Raw genomic sequence first — 12,901 nt, 5'->3', positions numbered from 1 at the left:
GACCACAACCACGTCCTCCCCGCGTTAGTGCATAAATTGATTATGCATGGTTAAGAAGAGAAATAAGAAAAAGGAAATGACAAAGGCCAAGGACAAACAATTAGAGGCTGTTTGAATAATGAATTGGCAAACATGGGCTATGCAATACGTTGGACGTTATATATATAATATAATATACTTAATGGCCGGCCAAATTACCAACGTATATATATAATATAATATAATATACTTAATGGCCGGCCAAATTAATGGAAGTAAAGAATTCATTGGAAACAAAATGACGATGGGTGATTTCCGAAGCATTTGGAGGCATCCCAAAGTGCGCGTTAGTTGTATCGTCCATCGTCTTCCTGTTATAAGTTAAGCAATATATGGATGCAGAGTAGAAAAGAGGGAGGGACGGACTGATCGAATTAGAATCGAAAGGGTTTGTTTGTTCAATTTGCAGTGGTGGAGCGATGGCAGGAGGTGGTGCAGAAGAGCGGTCATTGATGGACACGCCTACGTGGGCGGTGGCCATAGTCGTCGCTCTCATGGTCATCATCTCTATCTTCATCGAGCATGGCATTCACAACCTTGGCAAGGTATGTATGTACGTATGCATTAGCTACACCTCCATATATTAATAACACTAAAAAAAATTAAATATTTTAGAGACGAATTTTGTGACTAATTCTATAAATAAATTCATCGTAAAAATTTTTGTGACAAAAATTACAAGGAATAATTTTTCGTTGCTATTAAATTATCATCAATTTTCACGATAAAAATTTAAAATTTTGTCATAATGTTTTACGACGAAAATCAATTTTATCACTAAGGATTGGTGACGAACAATGATTCAGCGTCGATCGACGATGAATTTATAATTCGTTGCCGATGGGCTACAAACTCCGGTGATGAACTCCGGTTCAGGCAACAAACTTCGATTCGTCGCCAATCTGTGATGAATTTGACAACAAAAATTCATTCATTGCCAATCTGCAACAAATTTGGCGAAGAAAATAAATTTTCATCGCCAACTAATGATAAATAATAAATTACAATATATTTGCGATGAAAGTATTTTCATCATAGAATTTATCGCAAAACTCAAAAAATATTTTACCTAAACTACTTATTTTTGCATTATCCCATATATACAATTAATGATCCAATCCGATCAATCCAAATTATATAAACAACCTGGTCATACAACATACACATCAACTATACAAATAATCTGTTCATACACAATCCATATAAATTATACAAACATTCTGTTCATACAAAATTCATATCATACCATATCAAAATAAACAAAATCCATATCTACTATGTATACAAAAACATGTTCATACAAAATCCATATCAAACATCAAGTCATAACACAAATCCATATCAAACATGCCTTCAACATGATACAAAATCCATAACAATAAGTCACAACATCATCCAAATGACAAAATCAATATCAAGAAGTCTCAAGACGAGTGATTAATACAAAATCATCGTAGTGGTCTTTTTCCTTCAAAAACAATGCTTCCTTCTCCTTCCATATCTAGACTTACTTCTTTTGATATGACCTCACTAATCCTGTTATTAAAAAATTAATTGTATTAATAAAAATTGTGTAAATGAAGAACTTACAAACTTAATAAAATGATAAATATTAATAATACTAATTCTAAGAAAAAAATTTCATACATAAAAAAATTCATGAAGAACCACCACTACCATCATCATTATCACGAGGAGCGAAATTTAACTGAAGATGTTTTATGATCAAGTTTTGTTATCGGTGCAACTTGCTAATTTCTTGATCCCTTTATCTCATTTCCTTATCTCGTTGCATTAATAAGCCCTTTAAATAGTTAACCTCTTCAGTCAAATTGTGTATTTGTGTCATTACAACTGGGAGGTAGTAGAAGATGTACTAGCAACTCTATGGATTCTGCTTAAAGAACTCACACTCAATATCTTCCCCCCCCCCCCCCCCCCTTGGATCCCCCACTTGCTTTCAGCCATAAACTCATATCATTCCTAGCAGAGGGCTCAGATCTATCATTTTTATTACTAGCACTTGAATTTCGCTGTGCTAACTCGAGCTCATCATTTTTATCTTGTATTATCATAAGAAAAATTAAAATAAAATTAAAATAATAATATTTGGGAAACACATATAAAAGAGCAAATACACAACTAATAATATCTATAAGTTATATTGTAATCCAAACCTTAATTGTTTTAGCTTTGTCCTCGCTCTAAGTATTGTCCTTCTTTTGAAATGCGTGAGTGAAAATATCTATAAAAAATGGCTCTCGCCCCATTTCCTTGACCTAAAGAATCATAGTTAAAAATAATGAAATAATTTGAAATAAACTAAAATTGAAGTGGTTGAAAAAATTACCAATCTGCGTGTATGCTCATCAATATTGATTAAGCGACCCACATATATCACAGATAAGTCTCCAGAATTATAAGTTTGATTGAGCTTATTCTGTTGACTCATCTTTTTGCTCTCCTTTGTTTCCTAAAAATTGCAAATCTTGGATCAATTATTGTCAATGATGCATGGTGTCATTTTTCCCTCGTCTTTGTATGATTAAGCATATGGCGGATGTGATCACTATATTTTTTCTTAAAAATTCTCTTAATTTCTAATTCTTTGTTAGGGTCCCAAGTCAGCACTCACTGAATAGAGAAATAAATAATGATTTTATATTCAATATTAATTTTATATATAAAATAAAATGGATAGGTTATCTTAAATTCATTCCACCATAACTCTTTTATGGGTTCAGGAGTGCTTGTTATGTTATCAAATCCCCTCGCCAATGGTTATTCACAATTCTACTAATATCGTGAATAACACATACAGAATTGATAAATTTATAACAAAATATGAAATAAATGATGCTAAATAATTATGATAGTTGACAACATTAATTATTTTAAAGTACTTAAAAATCTTCGAGAGTGAATATAAACTCTCAACTATGGGTCATCTCATTAGCTGATTGTCTAGTTAAAGGACCTTCTATTGGGATCTCTTATGCAGAAAACAACATATATGCAGTAGAAAATAGGATCCTTTCCAATGATCCATGCGAAAAACTCATACAAAAGCCTAATAAAGAGCTATACATTTATTACGTGCCCTTAGTATATCCCGCTAGTCCTTGGTTCGCTGGATCTTTGTATGATCAGAATGGTCGTACCTCTAATAGTATCCACACAAACATGATCTCGATCTCGAAGATGAACCACCATAGTTGTGCTAGCAACTTGGAATAGTTCACAAGACAAGAGGACCAAAAACACACCTTGTGTGTTTCGGCCAAGAAGAAGGAGAGGAGGAAGAAGAGGGATGATGAGCACTCTCTCGCTTTCAAAATTGCAAGAAGTCTTTTTTGTATTCATTCAATGAATACAAAGGGCCTTTGCCCCTTGAGCTTCCCCTCCTCTTAATGCCCATAAATCACAATGAATATAAAAAACTCTTAGTATTCTTTTTGACTCTTCATCTTCTATTCATCCAATGAATAGAATGTCTCTTTGTTTTCCTCTTTAATAATGTTTCATTAAACCTTTTAATAAACATTATTCATTATTAAGTGGTTGAGTCTAATCTAAATGGGTCTAACTCGGATTAGACTCAATCCCATAATCTAATTGGATTCATTTGAGTTTAACTCAATTAATCCAATTTTGGATCACATTTTAGTCAAACTAAAATCAACTTATAACCGAAACATCATGTACTTTGTGTGTGACTTAATAGATTCTTGTAACATTGGCAATGTATCTAAACCTCTTTAGACACATAAACAATGAGTGACATCTAGCAATGCATCATTGTTACCCAAGTGATGGGAAAGTTGAGATCCAACCTAACCTTTCTGTGTCTATTATAATGTATGACTTTGTCCTTCTATCCATAATATTGAGATTGATCAATAAGGCATATATAGATCATGTCATCTTCTTATTAATCCTTGTATTTCTTGATCCACGAGTAAACTCACTCAAGAAAATGAGCTCCATATATGATATTGAATAATTTGAGCATGACCATACTTTTTAGTAGTCCTCACTCGATCAAGGAACCCATAGATATCACTTCCGTCATATGGGAGGGATAGATTATATCTACATCACTCATATTCCTTGGCATAATTCATTGCATACTTAGTGATCCACTTTATAGTCCATCTTGTTATAGGTGACGTTTGATGATACCAAAGTATACAACTCCTTTTCTAGGGAATCATAGTAACTTTAGGTCTAAGGACTATTCATACTAATTGTTTGTGAGATCAAATTATCAATTGACGTACCACTAATCTCAACGCATTAATATTGTCCTTGTATATTAATGCTTGACTAGAACTAGGAATAGTTAAGAGTAATGACTTTTATTAATATAATATAATATAAAAAATTTCCTAGTCAATCATCTCATAATTAGCTCTAGGGCTAACAATAACAATCTCCTACTAGGACTAGTGTCGATCATTGAAATATCTAATACCCAATAATTTAGCGTGACAATCATGCTTTCTCTGTGCCAAAGCCTTGGTCAAAGGATCCACGATGTTAGCATCAGTCGATACTTTACATATCCTCATATTTCCTCTATCGATGATCTCTCGAATGATATAGAACTGCCATTGTATGTGTTTGGATCGTTGATGAGAGCGTAGTTCCTTAGCTTATGCAATAGCCTCATTATTATCACAGTAGAGGTCTATTGGGTTCATTATGCTAAGAACCATACCAAGTTCTACAATGAACTTTCGGATCCAAACATCCTCCTTTGCTGCATCAGAGGCAGGAATATACTCGGTTTCTATTATATAATCTGCGACTGTGTCTTGGTTTAAACTCTTCCAACTCACAACACCACCATTCAAGCAAAATACATACCCTGACTGTGATATGGAATTATCCTTTTCAGTTTGGAAGCTTGTATCACTGTAACTCTTTACAATGAGCTCCTCATCGCCTCCAAATATCAAGAAATATTCTTTTGTCCTTCGTTAGTACTGAAAGTCCATACTTGGTTAGTATATATATATATATATATTACATTTCGGACCTCATGACCTCTAGCCATTTCTCAAAATCTGGATTCATCATAGCTTTCTGATAAGATATAGGCTCGTTCAAATCAACAAGCATAATATCATCATAGTCGATAGGAGAAATAAATATCTCTCAAGTTGACAACGTATCCTATCAGATCTGCGCAAAGCTTGGTCTACTTGAACAAGTTGTTACTCCACAACTTCTTGTGTTAAAACTCATGATCAACAACATTTGGTGGTGCCTATTCAATTTACATCAAGACCTCAGTACTATTTTCTGCATCATAAATTTCTTCAAGATGGATTTTACTTCCACTAGTTCTTCTATAAATAAACTCTCGTTCTAGAAAAATATCATTTCTAACGACAAACACTTTGCCTTATGTGGGATTGTAAAAATAATATCCCTTCATTTCCTTGGGATATCCTAAAAAATAACACTTATCATATTTGGATCTTAGTTTATTTGAAACTTGACGGCAAACATAAGTCTCACAATCCCAAATCTTCATAAAAGACATCTTGAGACTCTTTTCAATCCATATTGAATATGGTATTTTTATAACGGCTTTAGATGGAACTCGGTTAAGTATGAAAATAATCATCTCTAGAGCAAATCCTTAGAAGGGCGTAGGAAGATCCGTCTGACTCATCATCAATTGTACAATATATAATAAAGTATGATTCCTTCTCTCGGATACACCATTCCACTGTGATGTTCCAAGTGGATGAGTTGAGATATGATCTCACACTTAGCTAGATGACCATGAAACTCTTAACTAAGGTATTCACCACCTCAATCTGATTGAAGTATCTTAATATTTTTGCTAAGTTGGTTTTGTACTTCATTCTTAAATTTCTTGAACTTTTTAAAAAGATTCCAACTTGTGTTGCATGAGATACACATATTCGTATCTATTGACATCATCAATAAAAGTAATAAAGTATTGGTGCCTCCTCTAGCTGCTATATTGAAAGGGTCACATACATTAATATGTATGAGTCCTAATAAGTTCGTCACTCTTTCATCGTTTCCACTAAAAGGTGTAATGACCCGGCCCGTCCGCCCGTGGGAACTCTTCTTTTATCCCGACCCCTATTTTTCTGTGGGTCATGGGCCGTCGACCATCGACCGTGCCATTACCTTACTAGGACTTTCCACCCCTGCTCAGTGGATTTTTGCCTTCCCCAGATTCAAACTCTAGACCTGCAGGCTAAAGTACTAAAGTTCCTCGAATCTGGTAACCAAGTGAGAAGTAGAACTTCTCACTTGGTTACCAGATTCGAGGAACTTTAGTACTTTAGCCTGCAGGTCTAGAGTTTGAATCTGGGGAAGGCAAAAATCCACTGAGCAGGGGTGGAAAGTCCTAGTAAGGTAATGGCACGGTCGATGGTCGACGGCCCATGACCCACAGAAAAATAGGGGTCGGGATAAAAGTAGAATTCCCACGGGCAGACGGCCGGGTCATTACAATAAAATCTGGTAACCAAGTGAGAAAGCTTCTCACTTGGTTACCAGATTCAATGAACTTTAGTACTTTAGTCTGCAGATCTAGAGTTCGAATCTGGGGAAGACAAAAATCCACTGAGCAGGAGTGGAAAGTCCTAGTAGGTAACGACACGGTCGATGGTCGACGGCCCATGACCCACAGAAAAATAGGGGTCAGGATAAGTACAGTTCCCACGGGCAGACGGGTCGGGTCATTATAATAAAAAAGGCTCCTTTTTTATTGTAATGACCTGGCCCGTCCGCCCGTGGGAACTCTACTTTTATCCCGACCCCTATTTTTCTGTGGGTCATGGGTCGTCGACCATCGACTGTGCCATTACCTTACTAGGACTTTCCACCCCTGCCCAGTGGATTTTTGTCTTCCCCAGATTCGAACTCTAGACCTGCAGGCTAAAGTACTAAAGTTCCTCGAATCTGGTAACCAAGTGAGAACTTCTCACTTGGTTACCAGATTCGAGGAACTTTAGTACTTTAGCCTGCAGGTCTAGAGTTCGAATCTGGGGAAGACAAAAATCCACTGGGCAGGGGTGGAAAGTCCTAGTAAGGTAATGACACAGTCGATGGTCGACGACCCATGACCCACAGAAAAATAGTGGTCGGGATAAAAGTAGAGTTCCCACGGGCGGACGGGTCGGGTCATTACAAAAGGAGTCTTTGTCATCTTGCCTAGAAGACAAGATTCACATGCCTCATATAATTCAAAATCAAATGATTGCAAAAGTCCATTCTTATGGAGTTGTGATATGTGACTCTCATTAATGTGACCTAAGTGATAATGTCAGAGATATGTTTAGTTTAAATCATTAGGTTTGCACCATTTGGTATTTATGTTATAGATTGGATTTTCGAAGTCAAGAACATAGAGTCCATTCATAGAGGTGCATTACAATAAAATATATCATTTAAAAGTATAGAATAACATTTATCCTTTATGATAAATGAAAACTCTTTCTAGTCCAAACAAGAAATAAGGATAATGTTCTTAGTAAAAGCAGACACAAAATAACACTCCTCTAGTTCTAAAACAAGCCCAGCGGGCAAAGATAAGGAATATATTTCTATAGCTATAGCAACAACTCTTATGTCATTGCCTACTCATAGGTCCACTTCGCCCTTTATCAATGTTCTAGTCCTTCTTAGGCCCTGCACATTGGTACAAATGTGAGATACACAACCGATATCTAATACCCATGAAGAAGAAATAGAATGATTGACTTTTATAACATATATACATGAGACAGAAGTCATGAATATGTGGGCTACTGCAGTTCACCCACACTACTAGCTCCAAACCCAATAGCAATAATATTCTCATGGAACAAGATCCATATTATATCTCATCTAGAGTTAGTTTTGGCTAATCACCTAAGACTTAGTATAATTTAAGTAGGTAACTTTTACCAATTATATCTTATGCAACTCTTGTATAGTTGGGTGAACAAGAATATTTTGTTCTTTAACTCAACTTTTGAGATATGCCTCTAAGTTTCGCAATCTAATTAAGGTAACTTAGTTAAGTTTCACACAAAGTTCAATAGTCAAACATCACAATTATCCAGTTGCACTCTACTAAGATAAATCAAGTCACTTTGCTTTAACAAACTCAACTACAATTGATCGAGATAGTAGTGAGTACTAAACTTTGGTATGCATATTGAGTTGACTTAATTATGATAAAATACTAACTAAGAATGCATCACACAGTCATGGCATATATCAACATCTAAGCATAAACATGATATAGTTATGGCCCATCTACTACAATCTTCTCAAGCCAATGAAAAGATTGAAAGATCAATCTAGGGATAACATCTTCTCCAAGTGCTTGCTTTGTTCATCATGTGTCGTCGGCATCCTTCTTGTAACTTTATTATCCAGTAGACTAGCACTCCTTATTATGTACATTACAAATTAAAGAAAACTCAAGTTACATTCGAGTCTAATCTTATTTTCCAACTAGAAATATTGGGATAAAGGCACAACACGCAGGTCGTATTATGAATTACATCATGCACACACACACAATCTAATCTCATTGGGTAAAAGGGACCATAATCATGCACCATGGCATACAACATCCACAATAGATCTATGACATGATTTACTATGATTACAAATACGACTTATGAGCCAAAATCTTATGCCAGTTCCGCTGGTCCATCAAGATGAACCCGAGACCCTCCATAATCCGTTGATGCATCCTTGCGACAAAAATTGCACAATCTGTTCACAATAGTTCATGGAAGTTTTTCATAATCTGTTCCCACCAAATTGACGCAACCGCATCAACCATCATGAAAACCTTAGGTTATAATTATTTATTGAATGTAATTGGATTATAGCACTTGTTCATAATATGTATGAAGATGTTACAATCCTTTAGTTTGATCAATAAAAACTGTTGCATACTCGGCAAAATGCTCAAATGATCATGCGACTTATAATAAAACACACGTCTAATTTCTATATCACATATAAACACTGAGCTTTGTACGATCTTTCACAAGTGGCTCTGATACCACTGTTGGGATCTTTTATGAGAACTACATAGCGAAAAATAAGATCCCTTCTAATGATCCATGCAAAAAAAATCATATAAAGTTCTAACTAAGAGTTATATCGTTGTTGCATGCCCTCAGTGTATCCCACTAGTCCTTAGTTCATCAGATCTCTATACAATCAAAATGATCGTGCCTCTAATAGTATCTACATAAACACAATCTTGATCTCAATGATTAACCACCTTAGTTGTGCTAGCAACTAGGAATGGTTCACAAGCTAAGAGGACCAAAAACACACCTTGTGTGTTTCGACCAAGAAGAAGGAGAGGAAGAAGGAGAGGGATGATGATCACTCTCTTGCTTTTAAAATTGCAAGAAGCCTTTTTTGTATTCATCCAATGAATATAAAGGGTCTTTACCCCTTGAGCTTCCCCTCCTCTTAATACTCATAAATCACAATGCATGCCAAAAACTCTTGGTATTCTTTTTGGCTCTTCGTCTTCTATTCATCCAATGAATAGAATATCTCTTGTCCTTCCTCCTTAATAATATTTCATTAAACCTTTTAATGAATATTATCCATTATTAAGTGGTTGAGTCTAATCTAAGTGAGTCTAACTCGGATTAGACTCAATCATAAAATCCAATTGGATTCATTTGAGTTTAACTCAATTAATCTAATTTTGGATTACATTTTAGTCAAACTAAAATCAACTTATATCCAAAATATCATATTCTTTATGTGTGACCTAATAGATTCTCGTAACATTGGCAATATATCTAAATATCTTTAGACACATAAACAATGAGCGACATCTAGCAATACATCATTGCTACCCAAGTGAAAAGAAAATCGACCTAACCTTTCCTTGTCTATTATAATGTATGACTTTGTCCTTCTATCCTCGATATTGAGATTGATCAATGAGGCATATGTTGGTAACTTGGAATTCCGTTCCATTCAATTCTTTCCAGATAAAAATTTTCTAGAGACCGATTCTTTTCAAGTAACCCTCATATTCGATCAACCATGTGCTTGATCGATGCATAAGATCATTGGGCTCTTGTGTTGGTATTCAGGATCCATACAAAGAAAACAATAACAACTATGCAGTGGAATGAAGTAGTTATACATTTCTTCTTTGTAAGTTGTATAGATGATTGTACATACTCGAAAACCTCTTGATCTTCTGCTGTATTCCTCTCCTCTTCTTAGACGTTGTGTGAGCAACGATCTTCCAAGATGACTCCACCCAAATTCCGTTTCTTCCTTTCTTCTAATCTGATGGCAATAAGAGGAACAAAACCTCCTCTTCCTCTTCTTCTCTTCCTATCCTCTCCTCTCTTCTTTGGGCGCCGGCCCTATCAAAGGAAAGAATCCTTTCAAGGTGGTGCCACCTAAAGCTAGGAGAAGGAAGAGTCATAAAGAAGAGCCGGCTAAGGAGGAAAAGAGACTTCCCTTCTTCTTCCTCTTTTTCTTCCTCTTCTCCTTCTTCTTCCTCTTCACTTGGCCGTCGGCCCTAGCAAGGATAAAAGACCTTGTGCGCCGGCCCTAGTAAAGGAAAAGAGGAGAAAGCCTAAGCACTCAAAAGAGGGAGGGAGAGATGGAGAGGGCGCCGGCCCTAAGGGAAGAAGGAGAAGATCTTGGATTGAGGGTGGGCGGCCACACATCATTAGATTAGGTTGTGTGTTGTTTTTGCCTCTCCCTATCCTCCCCTTTTATAGCTTTGCCATCCTAGAAAAATTAGAAAAAATCTAACAAATTTTTCTTATTCAAATTTAGTTAGAAAAAAATCTAATAAAATCTCTTGATAAGATTTTGTTAGTTTCTTAATAAATTTTTTTAACTAAATTTTGTTATTATCTTAACAAAATCTCTTAATAAAATTTTGTTAATTTCTTAACAAAATTTCTTAATTAAGTTTTGTTATTTTCTTAACAAAATTTCTATGAAAAAATCATAACAAAATTTTATTTAGGATTTAGAAGAAATAGAATTCTTACGAGAATTTCATAACGAAAATTCTTAACAAAATTTCTTAACAAAAATCCTTAATAGAATTTTTTATAGGAAAAATTCTTAATAGAATTTCAGAAATTCTTAACAGAATTTCCTTATCGAAATTCTTACAGAATTCTCTCAAGTGGATACGAGGCTTTATCTAGAGGCTACAGCAGGGACCTAGAGGAGGAATTGATTTTGGCCTCCTGATGGGCTTGGGCTTCCTGTGTTCTCCCTGAACACCCAACTCAAGTCCATCAATAATAACTCATACCACTAAAGGGTTATTATTGAACTACCTCACCAATCTCATATTATAATATGAGCTCCTTCTTATCATGAGTGCATTAATCTCTCTGTGTTTAAGATATCGTATGTCCGTGTTGGCGATCTGGATCTCCGTCCTGCGATCCGGATTCTATCCGCTCCTAGAAAGCATAGAACTCCACAGGACAAAAATTTATCCCGCCTGGATTAATTGACAAAGTCTACAAAAGACCAAGTCAATCGATCCTCCAGGATCGCCGATTCCTAAATTACCTTCTACGGTTTCTATGACTAGTTCTAGTACGTAAACAAACTGCGGAAAATAAAACATACCAGAACCTTTAGATGACCTCGGAATCTTCCACTGTATTCCTAGCTTCTTCCTGGACGTTGGGTGGACAACGAACCTCCAGAAATAAAAGATGCAAATTCTCCGGATGAAGAACCTTGGATCGCTTTTCTTCTTCTCGCAGCTTCTTCGCCTTATCACGCCTCTTTTGCTTAGATCCGGCCACCACCTTAAAGAGGAGGTTCGACCACCTTAGAGAGGAAGGGAAGTGGCGGTGGAGAAGGAGGAAAAAAGAAAAGAGAAGGAAGAAGAGATAGGGCCGGCGGCAAGAAGAAGAAGGGAGGAGAGAACTTGTTTTTCGGAAAGCTTTCTCTCTATCCTTCTTGATTGTCTATTGCCGCCCCCTATTGCCTCTCTTTTATAGCCTTAAACCAAAGACCAAGCCCAAATCTTTCTAAACAAATTTTTCTAGAATTTTTCTGATTTTATAAACTAATTCTAGATTTTTAGAAAGATTATTAATCTAGATCTTCTAGATTAAATCGCAACCGTCGGATTCTTTAGATTTGGTTTTTCCTTTTTAAAATAAAAAACCAAAATCAATTTTATCCAATCTTATTTAATATTGGCCGAATATAATAATAATAAAATAATTTTAATTCAGAATTATTTTTATAATTAATTCCAAACTCCAAAATTATTTCAAATCTCAGCCAATTAAATAAATTACAACCGTCGGATCTTTTTAATTTGGTTTTTCCTTTTAAAATAAAAACCAAATTAATTTTTATTTAATTTATTTAATATTGGCCGGTTATTATTAATTAATTCTAATTTGGAATTATTTTTATAATTAATTCCAAATTCCAGAATTAATTTAAATCTCAGCCGATTAAATAAATTGCAACCGTCGGATCTTTTATCTTTGGTTTTTCTTTTCTAAAAAAAAAAAAACCAAACCAACCTTATCCTCATTATAAGTGGCCGGCCCACCTATTGGGTTGGTTTAATCCTTGAACCAATTTTATATTAAAATAAAACCGAACCGATGAGATCTCATCCGTTGGATGCAACTCAATCTCATCTAACGGTTACGATATAATCTCTTTTAATATAACTTAATTGATTCGATCCGACGGACCTGATCCTTTCCCTTGGGCGTGTGGTTCCATGAACCAGCTCTGGTTCACCTCGTGAACCGATTCTTCCTTTCCAAAGAGAATTAAAACCGAACCGGAGAGATCTCGTCCATCGGACGCGACT

The 12,901-nt window shown here is 35.4% G+C and overlaps 1 protein-coding gene across 1 annotated transcript in view; it reads left to right on the top strand.

Moving 5' to 3' along the window:
* Positions 1–458: 458 nt before the first annotated feature.
* Positions 459–12,901, top strand: part of LOC141846074 (MLO protein homolog 1-like) — a 48,399-nt gene continuing 35,956 nt past the window's right edge. The window contains exon 1 of the mRNA XM_074734058.1: positions 459–584. Within this exon, the coding sequence (XP_074590159.1) occupies positions 459–584 (126 nt within the window). The remainder of the gene's footprint in view (positions 585–12,901) is intronic.

This window comes from Curcuma longa, chromosome 15 (genome assembly GCF_044706935.1).
Source record: "Curcuma longa cultivar G26 ecotype Majalengka, Jawa Barat chromosome 15, ITB_CL_G26_1.1, whole genome shotgun sequence".
Lineage (NCBI taxonomy): Eukaryota > Viridiplantae > Streptophyta > Magnoliopsida > Zingiberales > Zingiberaceae > Curcuma > Curcuma longa.
This window is presented reverse-complemented; position numbering and strand designations above follow the sequence as displayed.